Source organism: Sitophilus oryzae, unplaced genomic scaffold, assembly GCF_002938485.1.
Source record: "Sitophilus oryzae breed Bouriz unplaced genomic scaffold, Soryzae_2.0 scaffold_1111_pilon_pilon, whole genome shotgun sequence".
In the NCBI taxonomy this organism is placed as follows: domain Eukaryota; kingdom Metazoa; phylum Arthropoda; class Insecta; order Coleoptera; family Curculionidae; genus Sitophilus; species Sitophilus oryzae.
Window position 1 is genome coordinate 2,381,015 of NW_022145740.1, and position 19,314 is coordinate 2,400,328.

The following is a 19,314-nucleotide window of genomic DNA, read 5'->3' on the forward strand; positions in this document are numbered from 1 at the left end:
TCGATGCTCAACACTGGTATTTCGGAAACTACAATTGATTAGAATTTTATAATTTATTTATAAACATGTACAATTATTATAATAAACTATAAACAATTTTTAAAATTATCCCACATAAGCTTGAGAGCTTATGCGTGGGAATAACAATAATTAATAAAAAAAGAAAATTTGTTGCGTAAACTAAACTCTAGCCGTTACATAATAAGTTCACTATATGCATAATCAAAAATAAGAAATAAAAAAAGTTACTTACATATTACAAGTCAAATAAATACTACCGATCTTGTCAGCACTACACGGCACGGATACCAGAGAGTCACTAATAGAATAGTTTTTTTTTAGTATTTAGAAAATATTGCGATATTAATGTTTGATATTATCCATTTTTTTATTAAAGATTTAAACCGCATCATTGTGGCATTTTTTATATCCACAGGTAAAAGGTTATATAGTTTTGGACCAATATAAAGTAAACAATGTTGTGTTAATTTAAATTTCATAAACGGTATGCTTGAATCTTGTCTTGAATAGGCTCTAGTAAATATATTGTTACAATTATTATTACTTGTCGATTTTTTGTATTTATGCATGTATATTATTACACTTCTCACGTATAGTTGACGTATATCCAGTACTTGAAAACTTGCAAATGTTTCCTTAGTGGAAAAGTGATATGGTTTAAATAGAGCTATTTTTAAAAGAATTTTTTGTGCTGTTTCGATTTTCTTTAGTAATGTTTTATGCCCCACGCTGTAATGCCATATTGTAGTAAACTCTGGCCAAATGCAAAATATATCTTTTTTAAGGTTTCAAAATTCATATATAATCTTAATTGAGTGAACAAATAAAACAGCTTTCTGATATTGGAAGTTAAAATGTTAATATGATTATTCCATTTTAGATTGCCATCCAAATGTAAACCTAAATATTTTGTAGTATTCCGATATTGAACATAGCCACCCTCAATGTTTATATTATGTAAGTTAGAAAAAAAACTCTCCGGGACATTAAATGGAACTGCCACGGTTTTATTCGCATTCAGAGTCAGGTAATTCTCATCCAACCAACATTTAACTTCGTGCAGCCCTTGATTTGCCATTATGACCGTTTCTTGCCACGTTCTCCCTTCAAATAGGATTACGGTATCGTAACGTTTTTCCACTATTTACCTTTATTTCCAAAAAATCATTTAAATATATTAAAAAGAGAACAGGACCCAGAACAGTACCCTGAGGAATACCATAATTTACAAAATTTGAAGTACTAAGCACCCCGTTAACTTTTGTGTTTTGCACTCTTTCTGATAAATACGATTGAAAAAGTGTGCTTGTAATCCCCAAAACTCCCACATTTTCCATTTTTTGTATAAGATGTTTGTGTGGGATCGAATCAAACGCTTTTTTTAGATCTAAAAACACTCCAATCGTCTTTTTATCGCTATTAATATTATCATAAACATGCTCTAGAAGCTTGTTGATGGAATCACTTGTACAAGTGTTTTTCAAAAAACCAAACTGTTTGGAAGATATTATTTTGTATTTTTCTAAATATGATACTAAACACGTTTTAATCAGTTTTTCAAGTAGTTTTTGTGAAATGATTCAGTAATGTAATTGGCCGATAGTTCGAACATTCAGTTTTGTCTCCCGATTTATATACTGGCACTACAAGAGATGCTTTTAATTTTGATGGGAATTTTCCGGATATAAAAACTTGATTGAAAATATGAGTTAGTGGGAAACATATGTATTCACTAGCAATTTTGATGTTTTTAACGTCTATATTATCAAATCCTGAAGCATTATTATTTTTTAGAGACTGTATAATGCTTTTTATCTCAGATGGATCAGTAGGATTTAAAAATAAAGTTTGTCCTTGCCGTACCGTATCAGCATACTTGTTTGTTTTTACACTATTTTTTTTGTATAAACTCTCGCCCACATTAACAAAGTAATTATTAAAATGATTTGCCACTATCCGAGGTTCTGAGAGTAAAGTATTATTACTTTTGATAGAAATGTTTCTTTCATTATTATTACAATCCCTACCTTTAATTTCATTTATTATTTTCCATAAAGACTTCATATCGTTACCCACTGATTCTACTTTATAAGTATAATATTTTACTTTTTGCGCCTTAATTAACCCTATCAATCGATTTCTATAGTTTTTGTATGATTCTTGGAAAGTTACATTATTTGGATTTGAATGTGCGAGCTTTGCTGATTTGTCTCTTTGTTTTATAGAATTCAATAAGCTTGTGTCATCCATGGTTTTAGTCTTTTATTTTTCGAGTTAATTTTTATTTTTGTTATTGTTGTTGAAGATGCTATTGCAATCTGAAATTCATTTAAGAAATTTTGGTAAGCAATTTCAGGATCAGATTCCGCAAAACCCAATTTTTATTTTTTAGTATTTCAAGAAACCGATCTGCATGGAACCTTTTATTTTCATAAAATTTAGAATAATTATAAATAGGCTGTCTTTGCTGTTTAAGACCTAAGCAAACAAATACACTATAATGATCGGTGACAGATGATTTTATTATACCAGCTGTTATATTTAAATAGCCATCAATTTTACCAAAAATATGATCAATACAACTCCCACCTCTTTCATTCCATCTTGTGGGTTTGGTGATGAAATTCAAAAATCCTAGACTATTAAGCTTATTTAGATAGAGTTGCACTTCGTTACCGGTCTTAAGGGTGTCTATGTTAACATCTCCCAGTACAAATTGATTTTTCAAACTCTTATTTTGACATAGTATTTCGTAAAAGTTATTGATAAATTGAACGCAATCTAACGAAGGAGACCTATAAATGGCCCATATGTTAATCATATTTGAGTATTTGGCTAATCTAATTTGAGCTACGCAAGCCTGCTTAATATTTACTTGAAATATTTCAAATTCAACTGTATTTTTGACATATATAACTAAACCATCACGTCTGTTAGTCTGCGGATCAATGACATTAATGGAATAATTAGGCAACTTAAACATTTCTGTACTTAAAGAATTTGAAAATAGCCATGATTCACTCAAAACAATTACGTCATATGAAATATTTAAACCCTGTAAAAAAAGTGAAAAATCATCGAATTTTTTTTTATACTTCATATGTTCATATGTAATATAGATATACTTACATTCTCACCTCCATTAACAAAATCCATCTCAGCGGCATCCGTGACATCATAGTACTGACAAGGTCCAACATATTCAGTATCTTCAAGTAATTGCACAATATTAGTTTCATTCATCTTAATGCCACCGCATATAACTATTTATCGTATTGAAAACAAGAAAATAAAATAAACAAATATCTTGACTTTGAAAAAATGTCGTAAGATGACCACGATCTAAGCTATGAATTATAGTAAAAAGAAAAAGAAAACAAATACCTATCTATTATCCCTACTACAATCAGAATATACGAATACCATTCGGTTAAAGGAGACAAAATTTTTGTGTTATTAGTTTTTGATTTATGTTAAAAAATCGAATTGAAGTGTAATTTTTTTAATATATCTTTTTCATTTTGAGTAAACATTTTTAAACATTTAATCTAAATGACAATTTTTCCAGAACTCTTGTATCTATTGTATCGTAAGTTGGTACGAGATTCTGTTTTAATAAATTTAATAATGACAATATAAAAAAGTAATTTTAATGCCTAGGCATAAAAGTAAAGCACCTATAAATATAATAGTACGAAAATATATATTAAACTGGCATAAAGTGTCAAATTCTACTAGCGTAACGATAGTTTTCTATATATAAGTACATACCATGTATGACTTTTAAATCTTTTTATATTATTTGGATCGTTTGCAATTGTTTAAAAAATTATTTGTGGCGTTTTAAAAAAATAGCATGTTCTATTCGGAGTAACCTTGTGGCTGGGCTGTATGTCGTCAAACGTACAGCTCCTCAAGTAGACGCCGGACTGTTTCTTTTTGTTTAATTTAATTGCTCTTCACTGTATTTTACCGCTAGTATATTTTGGGCCAGTTTTGATATGGTTTCAAAGTTTTGCCTTTAACTTAATTGCTTTTACTAATTTTAAGAGGGTGTCTGCGGAGATGTTGCCATGATCAATCGCTATGCGCGCCTCGCATCATTCCTGTTCCCATCTTGGACAGGCAAACAAAAAAAAACTGTGTGTTCTGGAGTATCGTTGGGCTCAGCACAGTATTGGCATGCCGCGACTTCCCTCTTTTCAATTTTACACAGATAACTCCTAAAATTCCCATGACCACTCAATATTTGAGTAAGATAAAAGTTGACTAACCTCTCCATGCTTTCTTTTAATCGACATATTTATATTTGGGGATGAGTTTATATGTCCATCTTCCCTTTTCCAATGCTTCTCATTCTGTCTGCTATTGCTGCAGGGAGCGGTTTCTCTCCATATCGAGATATATCGAGCAGACCCCCAAAAAAATCTATTCTGCTTTCGTTGGTTTTGCAGTTTTTTTATTTGTTTTTGTGCAGTTTCGCCTGGTTGACGCGATCAAAGTGTACTTGGACCAAGTCAACCGGATGCTGTCATACAAATATACCTATCTAGATGTTGCGCCCGTCTCACTTTTAGGATGTTTGTTTATCAAGTGGAAACCATTTTTTTCCATTATACGGTATTTTTTATTAAAAATATTGGACGAATTTTTTGTGGGGAGTGCGGAGAGGTTAATAAGGTGTATTTTAAGTATTATTCCATTCCATTACAATTTACGACAAATCAAACCAAACAACAGGTGTACCATTAAAAAAAACATCTGAATCATAAATTTCTCAATTTCACTCGAATAAAAATAAGTATCTTACTATCGAAAGTGGATATTGTCCAATAACATATGTTCACTGGCAGATCAATTCTGAGAATATACTTATTGAACATACATATACAGGTTGTTAATTTCTTTATTACTCGCGGCAAGAGCTTTATGGTTGAAATATGGCAATCTCGGCCCGCTCGTCGAGAGACGACGCGACGGGACGAGTCGGCAGCTGAGCTTAGTACTCATTTGGAATGTAGGCAGTGTTACCATTCTATTCCCCAATAAGTAACCGTCCCGTTAACAATCTGTAAACTAATATACATACAACCGAAAATCTTTAAAAATAAAAATAAAATAATCAATAGACAACTATTCTCCTACATGTCATATGGGATTTTTTTTATTAAATGTTAGCTATTCAGCTATTCTTTGTTATAAGATTGCTAAGACATAACAATATTGAATTGTTTCTCTCGGATATCTGTCAAATTTCACATTGACACATCTCAGAAATGACTATATTAACCGAATTTTAAAAATTTTATTTGAAAAAATGTTTCTTTTACAACTTTCGTTCCAAAATTTAGTAGGTAAAATTAATAATTAGTAATTTTTTCCTTTTTAGACATTCAGTCACTTTTAGTGGCAAGTTACTATCATATTTTAGATGGGGCACCTAGTATATTATATCGATATTTAATACCTATATTGTCCATTGCGTACGGCTGCTTCATCAATAGAGCAGCCGTGGGTTCGTTCGTATTTTACTGGAGGAAACCAAATTGCGCTAAAACTAAAATATTGGCCGCCAGGCAAGATAAAAAACGAGTCGTAATTAAGAACAAATGACTATATAATACTGAATCAGGATGATTCCTGATTATTGGAATTAGCGATAAATAATAATTATTCTAATTTCAATGTTTTACGAAAAAACACTTGATGAACTTTATGAAAAATGAAATATTTTATGTTTTTGAGCCATCATTTCGTGATAAAATATAAAAAATTGTGGAAGTTATCATATACGATTTGAAGTTGAACTTTAATCTTCAATAACTTTCAAACGAGTCGATTAAATGAAAAATCATCAGACCTTTTTTGAAGACCATTCAATTTCCTACAAGAATATGTATTGATCTTTACAATACGGTGAAAAAAATACGCAATAAAATTTTAAAACAATTCCCCGTGATGATGTTTAAATGGGAAATAGAAAATCACGATGATCATCTCTTAATATTAATATTAAGACATCGTGAACGATATTTTCACGGTAATTACAAGAATTTTTTTTGTGGACTCTAATGTATATGAGTTGTTTGTTGGAACTTACTCCATGCTGCGTTTCAACTTGCTGTAATTATACTTAATATGTAGTTTATAAAAATCTGAAGTGAGTACAACTGCGGCACGTCACCAATGTATGAATGTAGAATGAGTAAGAGGGGGGTTAATCACTGCCACCTTAAAGATCTATTGTGCCCCTCTTCCTTGAGTCATCACACAGTGTATAACTCATCATACCCCTGTTGTAGAGGGGACAGGGTACTTCCCATCCTCCTCTGACAACAGTTCTTACTCCGAGGGTACACACCCTTCCCCGGCCGTCCTTCACAGTCGAGGAGTTTGTCTCCGGCTGAGGAATCCGTGAGGCGGAGGCTGGAGGATCTGTCTCCATTTTCTCCACCTCTTTAACTTGGTCTCTCCTTAGACCTGAAACCGGTGTTGTACTGTATCTATAAGGATATATCCCTCTTTTTCTATTGCCTCCTTGGATTTGAGGTCAATTCCTATTGTGAGGACCTGACTATGACCCTCCTTCCTCGAATTGATGACTCGCCAACTCGATGTCCTTACATTGAAGTTCTGACCCTGGATAAGGCTCAGCAGGTAGGTGGTGTCTTTCCCCTTTCTCCTCGGCAAAAAGACCGTGATGGCCGTGCCTTTAGGGATGTCCCTTCACTGCAACCAGTTCCGGCCCATGCCAATTTTTAAGCTTAGGTGCGATTTCCACCAACCAATTCGCCGATTCTTGAGATACACAATCTATGAGGATCATGCCCACCCGAAAGTGTATCTCCGCAAAACGCCGCTGACCCACATTTTGTAGATCGTTGTGTTGCGATCCGATCGCCACTACTTCGTCCAGTATAGCCTCCTCTAGAGACGTTTGCTGGTCGGTACCAGTAAACTGTGTGGTCAGAGTAACCTCTGGAAATCCTCTGGCAGCACCGTCATTTTCACTTGTCCAGCAGTAACGGTAAAGCTGGCGATACGTCCCTGCTTGCCTCCCGGTGTTGGACGCCTTTCCATCCTGACTTTTTCCTCTCCCTGCCGGAGAAGAGGTGAGAGGTTATCGCTCCCTCTCTTGCCCTTTGATGGAGATGAGTTAGGTTGTTTCTTGGTTTCTATACTCTCCTCTTTTCGGAGGAGTGTTTTCGCTGTTGCTTCCTCTGGAGCAAGTCCTTCGTGGAGCAGTCGGAGGTATCTCCGTGCTTCTGCTCCGCTAAGACCTACTCTCAGAGGATATCAAACGGTAGCTTGTGTCGCATATTGGGTCTAGATGTAGGCTCCCGACCCTTGTTGGAGAAGGTGGTAGCTTGTGTGCCACTTGTGGAGGATGATCCCAAGCAAGTGTCAGCAGCCTCTCTTGTAGTTTCCTTTGGATTTTGTCCCTTGGAACTTTCATTTGTAATGTTCCCAGTGTCGGTAGGGGGCTTCCCCACAGCTTCACCGGTGGTGTTTATAATGCTAGATCACATAGGGTTCCCACGAGTCGCTAGGGATAGTCGGTCCACTTCTACAGAGCCCCGCATATAGAAGTAAGGGATAAATACAATGGGGTGCCCCCTGATGCCCCAAGGTTGAGACCAGTAATTGCTAGTCCTCTATATATAGCCACGCATCCCTATAAATAAGCTCTTTCAGATATAGTCCAATCCGCCGAAATAGTCGGTTCGGCAACATGGAGCGGCAAATACAATAGAATTAAATACAACTGTCGGAACGTGTGAAAAGCTGGCACTGGCTCCGGTTTTGTCGGTGTGCAAGAGCTCTTAGGCGGTACGAAGTTAGCCGGGTCAGCTAGTATACTATACTAATTAATATTACTTGACATTCTCAAGATTACCTAAAGATAACCGTCAAGACTTATAATAACTATTACCTTCTGACCTTCCCCTAGACACCTAAGCGCGAACATGGCGGCTACCACGGTTAGAATTGCTGCGCACGGTTCTTCCTATCTCTATATCTCTGGTCCCGACCGAATCGCGTACCGTGGAATATGGGTTGATCCAGATTTAATAGAAATCGCTGAAGCGCAAATCTAACGATTCTGTAATCCGTAGAAATAATTGCTGGCGGCCCAAAGTGAGTCGAGCATTCCCTTCTTCGCGATCGGGATCACCAATTAAAGATAAACTATCAGATAATACTACAGCTGCGGCTTCGGTTATGCTCGATGGAAAACGTTAAATATGGTTTAATTATCCGAACTGAACTTGACCGTTCGCGTTCGATCTAATAGCTAGCTAGGTGATATTATAAATGTTATTGTTTTAGTTAATTTAGCGACTAAGAAAAAATGTATAAGTATCTCGAAGAATCCCGTTGCAGGTATCGTGATTGGAAATTAAAGATTATCTTTCGGACATGGGCGTACGCAAGTCTTTTACTTAGTGGGGACGAGTGACGAGTTTTAACATCAAAAGAACAATAATACCTAGTAGGTACTCTTATTATATGAGTTTATTTATAGGTATAGGGATAACAGATTTATTATTTAATTTAGGTGAAATTTTACTTTGGTATTAGTTTTTTATTTGAATTAAATTTAAAATGACATACTAATACTTCACTTGTCGTCCCCGTATATTTGTGAAATTTGACATTTTAGGCTACGATTTTAAGTAATAAATGGCTATGCCGGGTGTTTCTCAAAAGTGACTCACCTCTATAACTTTTTTATTTATTTTTTCAGATAAAAAATTGAGATTTCGTTAAAAAAAAATTCGAAATACTATGTTTATGGTTGAACCAAAAAGTGGACAATATTTTATAAAGTAACGCAGTTGCCCGAAAGTTTTTAAGTCTTTCAATCTTCAGTCGTCCTTTCGTTTTTCCGATGTAAGATTTTTTTGACTTACTTTTTTACACAGTGTATTGATAAATAAATTCTCTCTTGAGAGGTACCTAGTAGTTTTATTAGCGTTTTTCAAAAACTTTTTTATCAGTGGGGTCTACCTGCCCCCCTATTCAGCCGTCCATGCTTTAGGATAAATACGATGGATTCGTTTTATTCGTAACCCTAACCTTTCATAGAATAAAAAGGCTTGACCGCTCAGTCACGCCGTTACGAATGTTTATTGTGTTTTTAAAATTGCGTTGCAAACAATTTCAATGTATATATTGAAAGCGATTTACAAGACGTTGAAAGATAGATACATTGGACTTTACAGTAAATATTTTTCTTGGGTGTAGGTTAATGGAAGATTGCTAGAGGGTTTTGAATACCGATATTCTGAAACATTCCTCATTCATTTGGTTCTTTAATTTACAAGAAAGTTTAGGTTGTTTAGTATTTCTTACTTAACATTACCGCAAGTTCTGTATTCTGAAAAAAAGTTTTAATTTTGTACGATTATAAGTTAAGTTAAAATAAAATAATAAATTCTCAAATGTTGGTTTTAAATAACTTAACTGTGTGAAGCAATTACTGTCACAATTTAACAATTGCTATGGAGGCCTTTTAGGCGGACGATAGATATTGAGTTCATAAAGTCCAACATTCTTGTTTGCATCTAGTATATGGAGTGAGGCATGGAAATCATATTTCACCTTATTTGCGATTATCTGGACTGATTAAATATATTCAATAGATTTAATCTGCAACGGACAATGCCATATTTTAAGAACATATCTCATCCGTATTTATATGAAAGAATTACGGAATGCCGTACTGATATACATTACCTAAGTTTAAGAAGACAATAATAAATAACCTGAGAATAAAAAAACAAGACAATAAAAAACCTGAGAATTTTGTTTAAGTGTAAACCCAAAGTATGTACGAGGATGTATTTCAGAAAAATATTTTAACTCCTATAGGGTGGCTCAAAAATGTGTGAGTGGATCAGAATATTTTTTTTAAATGAAACACCCTGTATATTATTGCATTTTTAGCTTCCTTTCAGATCACTTTACATAATCCTAAGATATGAGTAAACATATTTCGATACAGGGGCGGATACAGGAATTTATTTTAGGGGGGCTTAAAATAAAAAGTAATGTAGAATATGCTTTTTAGGGCGCCATTTTTAACTGAAAAGCCTAAGATGTAACCCAATTTACAGATTTCAGGGGGGGGCCGGACCCCATGGTATCCGCCACTGTTTCGATAGTTTCAGAGATATTTATAAATAAATAAAAATTATATATTTTTCAGCCTTTCTTCTAAAAAATTATTAATAATACAAGAACGGTCCTGAAATCAAAACTATATTACGTATTTACTTTAGATGGTCTGTACTTACTTTTCTATAAATATGGAAATTGTAAATCATACAGGATGTTCAGAATTCTACGCCAAACTATCTAAAATATAAAATAATTTTTCTTCGCTTTTTTAAATGGTTCTAACGGATTTAAATGGATTTAACACCCGGTATATTATTTTTTCAATAGATGGAGAATTAAAAAATTAACATTTTTGTATTTAGAGCATTTCAAAATTTTTAACGGTTTCGCAGATATTCGCGGCTTTATATTTTATATGGCATTTTCCACAGTAAATTTTTATCAAAGCTATACCCAATGATTTTTCTCTCGTATTTTACCATTGTAAGCGCCATATGAAATAATACTGCGTGTATCTGCAAAACTATTAAAAATTTTGAAATACTTTAAATACAAAAAATGTTTATTTTTTAGCTCTCCATCTAATAAATAAATAATATACAGGATGTTCCCTTTAAAAAAACAAAGAAAAATATTTTATATTTGAGAAAGTTTGGTATAGAATATTGAACATCCTGTATGATTTATGATTATCATATTTATAGCAAAGTAAGAACAGACCATCTAAAGTAAATACCTAATATAGTTTTGATTCCAGAACAGGTTCTTGTATTTTTAATAATTTTTTAAGAAGGGTTGAAAAATATATATTTTTGATTTATTTTTTAATATCTCTGAAACTATCGAAATATATTTACTCATATCTTAGTATTATGTAAACTGATCTTAACGGTGTTTACACTAGATGCAATTGGATGCAACGCAATTTTTAAAAACGGCATGCAATTCGGTTGCACGCGCAATTTACCGTTTACATAGGGTGCAATAAAATACATACCATAATTTGGAGAATCTATTGTGCCAACCTAAATAAAATGAATATAACAACTGTTTCATTTATTTTTTTATTTTATCTTCGAGGTATCGTTGTGTATGTCTTATTAAAGGTTTTTAGATTTTGTAGTTTGAGTTTGTATTTTAATTTATTATTATTTGTACCTATAACCTGAATTGTAAAACAGAAACAATATTATTTTAATTATAAATTTGATTTTTTTGGTTGGTAGAAGCAAAAAATTGCATGCTAGGTGCAATCAAATTAGCGTGTGTTCTCAGCTGATCGAAAAGTGTCAGGTGCGCATGCGTTCGGGCAACTAAAATTGCCATTGCACCGTATTGCATTTAGTGTAAACAGGCATTTAAACGAAGCCAAAAATGCAATAATACACAGAGTGTCCCATTTAAAAAAAATTATCAAAAAATTATCCCGATCCACTCACACTTTTCTGAGCCACCCTATAGATGTTAAAATATTTTCCTGAAATATATCCTCGTACATACTTTAGGTCTGCACTTATACAAAATTCTCAAGTTCTTTATTCTAGGGGTTACAGATGCCCGACGCACTATTGCCGGACCCTGTATAAGTTTCCGTAACATCGCAAATAATTATGTAAGCCCTCATTTTCATATAATTTCGCAACTTTAATCAACTAAATGCGCTTATTGAATGGCAGTGGACATATACTATGTTTAAAAACGATTTTAAAATTAAGCTTCTTTAGACACACTATACAGGGTGTTACGAATTGTATTCGGAAAACTTCGGCAGCATACTCTGTAGATAAAAACAAGTAAAAAAGTTCGTATAAAATTAAGTCCTAAAATGTATCGTCGGAGATACAGGGTGTAGAAGTTTTATTTTAATTGGATTCCAAATGGATGAAAATTGGACGAAAAACTTTTCGTCCTTACCTGTATAAAACTAATAGGTAAAAAATATACATTACCGCCGGTTTTTACATAAAAAAGTGGCGTAACTCGCTACAAGTAATGGTTCTCAAGATATTTGGAATCGAAACGATCAATACATGACATCATTGACAAAAATTGAACATGTTGACTGGATAGTTATTAAACTAAAATCATAAATTTGGAATGTTTTTGGACCAAGGCTTCACCAGAAATTGGTTCATCATATATTTTTCTAGAAAAAAGTATGATTAATAATTTTAAAAAATCGAAAATTTATCATTTCTATCTAGTCGACATGTTTATTTTTTTGTCAATGGTGATATTATATGTATTGATAATTTGCCAAATATCTTGAGAACTGTTACTCGTGGAGATTTTTGCCTTTTTTACGTAAAAACGGCGGAAGTATATATTTTTCACTCAATAGTTTTATACAGGTACGAACGAAAAGATATTACTCTTCAAACCAGTTATAAAATATATGTAGGTGGCTTCCCCTACAAGTAGGAGTAGGATCAAATTTCTCATGTCAAAAAGCACCCAGATACCAATTTTCATCCAAATATCTACGTTAATTCAGAAATTATTTAGAAAAAAATTAAATAAAAATGAAATTCCTACACCTATCTCGGAAACGAAGCGTTTTAGGACATACATTTTGACGATTTTTTTTACTCATTTTTATCTGCAAGTTGGTTATGCTGCAGTTTCGCGAATACAATTCGGACTACTCTGTATATAGATAATATAAGTCCCGTTCTACAGTCGTGATCCGCCTTCCGGTTCTTTGCCGCCATTGCCTTCTGTTCATCCAGTCACCGGCTTCAGACACAGTCACTTCTTTACTAACTACTTTATCAACAAATCGTATAAACATCTCTGGATCGAGATATTTGTTATTATCAATATATTCAATCACAAACTAATTTTAGGTTAGTCTGTGATTCAATGTATTCATCTCATCCTATTTTTATTTCTTCCTTTCCTTTCCCTTCTTTTTCCTCTTTTTTGTGTACTTCTTTTATAATTATTTTATTTTGTTTTATCATTATTTAGAATGTAGAATGTAGAAACAGTCTACATTATATAAGTTATTATATATACTTTACGGCTGAAACAGGATCTAGATCTTTCTGGATGTCTACTAGGTATATAATGCATTTGTTAATTTGTCAGCTTCGTTAATTAAAAATTTGTACCTAATATATCTTTTCATTGTTCTTTGTAATTGGGCTTTTGACAATAAACGATTATTAATAGTATTAATTATGTTGACTCTTGGAACGTAAAAAATTAGCAATTTTTCTTGATAAATTTGCTTTGCAGTAATTTGTAAAATATATTTTTTTAAATGAACATAATTTAAATACTTATTTTTCTTTTTATTTCAGGTGTGGGAATGATACCAGTTAAAGAGTAAGTATAGTGTTTGATAAATGTATTGAATATTGCTTATTGATTCTGTGAGATTATATTTTATATTCTTGCATTGATACTTTTTTAATGATTATAATGACAAGACTTCTTTCTTGAACTCATGTTAAATAAAAAATTATTATTATTCCCACCTTTCAGATGGTTTAACGTACTTTTAGAATATTTTTATTTAGATGAGTTTGATTTGTATGAAATAAACTTCATAAACATTATGTATATTGTGGGCTGAGAGAAAAAAACAATGTGCACAATTTAAAATTATTTCGAAATATACAGAGTGTTTTAGAACTAAGATCCATACCAAAGTTTTATTTTTTGTATGGAACACCCGGTGTTTTATTTAATTTTTGTATTCTTGGGCCCAAAAAAAGGTATTTATTATAAGTATTATAAGGGTTAAATATGTTTAAAATCTTTAATTTTTGTGATATTTAAAGATATTTAAATATGCATGCTACAATAGAATAGATTATCAACAACCTCTACAGGGAGGGTCAAATTGGACGCTTTTAAAGGGAACACCCTCTATAGGGAACACCCTCTATAGGAGATAGACGAAAACTAATATCGATGTCTCAATTTTTATCTAAAACATGATGGTGAAAACCGCACATCGACATCTGTTACCGTTCCGGAGTTACGGAACGGTAACAGTTTTCCGGAACGGTTCCGAACCGTTCCGAAATCGTTTCGGAACGGAACGGTTTTTAAAAAATCTGCATTTTTTAAAAATCGCTGTAACTTTTTTGTTATGAAAAATTTTGTATTTTTGTGAAAACAATTCCAAAACGCCTTTTTACGTAGAATTTAATGGTTTAAGTGTATTTTTTTTAAATTAATAACTTAAGAATTATCAACATAAAATCTGATTTTATATATGGAACACGTTGTATATTTTTAATTCATTGAAAATAATTTAACTTTACTTTTCCAAAAATGTAGCATACTTGATATTTTCCTGTTCGAGATATAGAGTTTTTAAAAATTCGCCTACTTTGTATAAGTAGGCTTTGAACGGCGCCGGGTGTAATGCTAAAAATTGTAGCTGTAACCAGAAATTAAAACGAAAATAATATTTGCAATGAGAGATGCAGAATTTAATAACAATTTAAACTATATTTAACAACATCAACACATTTAAACTATATCTAATAACAATAAAAATTAATAGCAAACCAAGATATGAGATTTTGCTACAGGTGTTCGACATGTCGACCGTCTTCTGTTATGGACAGACGGGACCGTTTTTGAACATTTCTCGCGGAATTAATTAAGGGTGCGTTTATGTTGGAGCGGCGATAAATGATAAGAGCAGCGATAGTAGCGACGCAAAGAATATTATTATATTAAGTTATATGTAGGTGTTTATATTGGAGCAACGTGTCGAGACACGGTTGGCAGTTGAGCAACGATAAGAGCAGCGCTAATTCACTGCTTTTATCGTTTATCGCAGCTCCTACATAAACGTACCCTAACTCAATGGGGGTAAAAGATACCCTCGCATAACGGCTAAGTACTTCTAATTCTTGTTTAGATTATACGGGCAATTTAAAAATAAGAACCTTTATTTTTTCTCAATGATAAAAATCCATTAAGGATAACAGGCACTAAGTCCGGCGGCTTCGACGGCCAACGGCTGGAATCTTGGTTAGCTATTCAATTATTCTCGAAATTGGCTTGGTGAGCTCCAGACACCGATATTATTTTTCATCTATCTCCTATAGAAAAGGGTGTTCCCCTTTAAAAGCGTCCTAATTGACCCACCCTGTACATCACTTTTCAGAGTTAATTCTTGTGCTGAATAGAGAAATAAACTTTACTATCTATCTCAGATTTTGAATAAACATGGCTCAGATTTTGAATAAAAAGCGATTTTTCAATAAAATTGTAATCAAGATGGCTGGTTAAATTAAATAAAGTCCATAAACTAATGTCGATTTTGAAAATCGCTACTAAGTGTCACTAGAAAATTGACATGGCGACACCAGCCATCTTGAATGCCATTTTATTGAAAAATCGCTTTTTATACAAAATATGAGCGAGATAGGTATAGGAAACCCTAATATAGTTTGAAAGAGCATTTAAATCTGCTTCGACTTATTTTAAAATATACATATTGTTGCATTTGAAATAACGAAGTTTTTATGTAAAACAAATATTTAAAATAGACTAGCAATTTTTGGTACCCCTGTATACATTTTAGGAAGCAATCAAATTTTGTAGTAAAGTTTATTTCTCTGGCTTAAAAGTCAGTACAAGTATTAATTCTGAAAGGTAATGTACAAGGTGTTGACGAACTTTTTTATTATAGCATGCATATTTAAACATCTTTAAATATCTCAAAAACTAAAGGGTTTAAACATATTAAACCTTAATAATAAATGCCTTATTTTATGCCCAAGAATCCAAAAATAAAATAAAATACCGGGTGTTCCATAAGAAACAGTATTAGTTGCACAGTTGCACCACAGTTGCACTTTGGTATAGCTTAGTTGTTCTAACACACCTTGTACATTTGAAAATAATTTTAAATTATGCACATTGTCTTCCCACATATACTCATAAAATATTTTGCTTCTATATCTTTCCGTTTTTGTATAATCAACCGAGGCGAATGAGGTCTGCCACCCTGTATATTAATAGAATTATTTACATATAAAATTTAACTGTACGTCAGTTGTTACTACTATATTCACCAATAATAAGAACTTGTAGAATGATTTGGGGAATATTATTCTAGTTCTACTACGTTAACTGTGTTGACAGAATGCTTTTTTTCTAAATAGAGATCAATCATGAAGTTTCATCTAATTTCTTCTAAAGAACGGTTATAATTATCATTTTCTACTTACATTACTTTTAATAAAGCTAACTAAATTTTGCTTAAATGTAGGAAACAAGTTGCGTTTGGTAAATTTATTTTTGGTTTTGGATCTTGAGAAGAAAGTGTAGGAAATGAAAACCAATGCTAATTTATGATGTTTTTCAGACGTTTTTTTCACAACTTTATTGGCGTGAGTTATGAGATCTCATAGTCAACAGTTACAATCATTTGTTGAATTTTTCTTATGATGAGAAATAATTTTATTAAGTATGATCTTTTTCCAATCCTCAGGCGAGATATCATTATAGTTATAGATATCGTCAGATGCAAAAGTCAGTTGCAGCCATCTATAAAATACGACAAAATTTCCTTATTTTGAGCTATTCAACGTGTGAAAAATCTTTAGTGATTTGCCTCTGATTATGATACCAGTAACTTTTATAAACATAATTTATAGATTAATAATACAAGAGCAGTAGGATATGACCGAATCAATAACACCGAATTTTCGGCGCACATATTTAGATTACTTCAAGAATACGAATTAAGATAAAAATAGAAATTAATTACATCGCACTCGAGGGTCTTGTAGGAGCTCCTCCAAAAAAGTTAAAACTGAATTTTTACTCTCGCCAATCTCAGCAGGGATCTCTCTTGTCTGAATTGTACCCACTGTGGCTCGACCCGCTGAGCTTCAAATTGAGTTCGCCAGAATGGAGGGACTCAATCTATTGGCGGTCGGTGTACCTTAAAGGTAGTTTAATATCTAGTTATAGCTCCAGCAACCACCAGATTTTTTTTCGGTTTGATTTGGTTTGATACGGTTGATAATCTTCAATTAGTTCGGTTAGCATTCTTTAGTAAGTATTCGGGTAGGGTCAAGATTTAAGTGAAATACTACATTAAAGGTACTTTTAGACACTAAATTCAGTTTTTCGTTCAGTTTCAGCCTCAGTTCAGTTGTCAGTTCAGTTCAAAAATAGCGATCAATTCAGACAATCAGCTGACTTTTTATTATTATCGTGCACAGTGCAGTCGCCATGGACGATGAATAGTTGATTGCATTAGCTTTGGCCTTAGCACTGAAGAAACCAGGCTTCTAAAGAGAATTAGCTGTCTCATGTAAATTTAATGAAGGAACTTTACTTTGAATCTTGTGATTAGTCAAACTACTTACGAAAGAATGAGGATCTGATGAGCATTCTTGCTACATTTAGTATTACTAGTTTTTTAGTTACAACTTTGTTTAGCAAGTACGTTTAATTAATTTAACAATTTTAAAGCCAAAATACGTTTATCTTAAAACCCGTGGTATACGTGACTTTTCTAATTTTTACGTTGTTTTACAATAGCATGCCTTGAACTTGGCCCTGGGGTGTCGTAAAAACGTATAGATACGTAATATCAAGAGACTGGTGCTTGTTGTAATATATTAATTTTACATTTTTCCCCGCATTTATGGACATTTTAGATAACTTATGTGAAGTTAGGAGGTGTTGAAATTTATTAGGTATCGGTATATTACTTTGTTTGCGTGTTAATAGAGCTTTGACACATCTGTGTTTAATAAAGCTATAAACTAATTGATTTTTTAATAAATTTTATACTAAAAAGTGTCTTTTAACTAAACGAACTTGTTACAGTGTTGTTGAAGTTTAGTCACTGCGGTTTGGGATACTCCGTATCTCTTTAAGATAATATTTATAACTAATTTATTATATTCTATTTTAGCCGAAGAACTGACACCTTGAGTTGGCAAATCGTCACAGAGAGTAGTTCACCGATCAGAGAATCGCCACAGCTGGGAGATAAACTTAGCGATGTCAGAATAAACATAATGGTGGCTCCTAAAAGCAAACTTGGCTGCGGGTAAATATGACAAATATTTATAAAAAAGTTTGCTTATTGGCACTTTGGCACGCACAAATATTATTTAGATGAGTAGATTTTTAATTAGAAAAAAACGTTAAAATTCAAATGATAAAATATCTAATTTGATTGTGTTTGATCGAATAGAAATATCGCCAAAAAAACTGGATACTATTAATCAAGCTTATGTGTTTAGGATATGTAAAGGTCCTGAATGGAAGCCAGGGATATTTGTGCAATTCACAAAGGAAGGAGGGGTTGCTAGAGAAGCAGGACTGCGACCTGGTGATCAAATCTTATATGCCAACAACATTGATTTTTCGGATATTCCATTTAATGAGGTATTATATGTTGTATTATAGGTATATAGGGAAATTAAAATAACTTTGGTTGCACGTCATAATACGACCACGTGACGTGCAACGAAAGTTGTTTTAATTTCCCTTTATATATGTATACAGGGTGGTCCGAACTCTATTCCGGAAACTTCAGTAGCGTATTCTTCAGATAAAAACAAGTAAAAAACTTCGTATTAATGTATGCCCTAAAACAGAAATATAGGGTGTAGAAGTTTCATATTTATTTCTATTTTTTCCAAATAACTTCTGAAGTCACGTCAATATTACGATAAAAATTGCTGTCTGGGAGTTTTTTGACATGAAAAATTTGATTTTGATGTCAATATGACTCTTATTTGTAGGGGGCGCCACCTACATGTGTATGAACTGTTTTGAAGAGTAATAACTTTTCGTCCGTACCTATATAAAACTACATTTTCGTCACTTTTTACGTAAAAAATGTCTCTTGGTAAAAATCGCTACGAGGAACCGTTCTCAAGATATTTAGAATGGAATACATGTAATTTTTAACAAAAAATAAACACGCTGGGTAGATAGTAGGTTTGTTCTCACAGCTGTAAGAAACATATTTCCAACAGATAATCATGCGCAATAGGGTAAAACGCGTTCGCACAGAAAATTCTGATTGTTAGCTGTCAGACCTGTTTGCGGATCTTTTGCAAGTAAGTGTCCGGCGCATGTGTATTGTGACCCGACGTCATTAATTTGTAAACTTAACATACAAAACGGGTGTTGTTTTTGTTTAGTGTTTTTTTTCTTCAAAAA

At 32.8% G+C, this 19,314-nt stretch overlaps 1 protein-coding gene across 2 annotated transcripts in view; it reads left to right on the forward strand.

Annotated features, from left to right (window-relative positions):
- The window catches only part of LOC115882066, a 146,699-nt gene that overhangs the window by 70,820 nt on the left and 56,565 nt on the right, over positions 1 to 19,314 (forward strand). For both annotated transcript variants that reach the window (XM_030899893.1, XM_030899900.1), the window contains exons 5-7: positions 13,452 to 13,476; positions 18,053 to 18,190; positions 18,387 to 18,531. In XM_030899893.1, the coding sequence (XP_030755753.1) occupies positions 13,452 to 13,476; positions 18,053 to 18,190; positions 18,387 to 18,531 (308 nt within the window). The remainder of the gene's footprint in view (positions 1 to 13,451; positions 13,477 to 18,052; positions 18,191 to 18,386; positions 18,532 to 19,314) is intronic.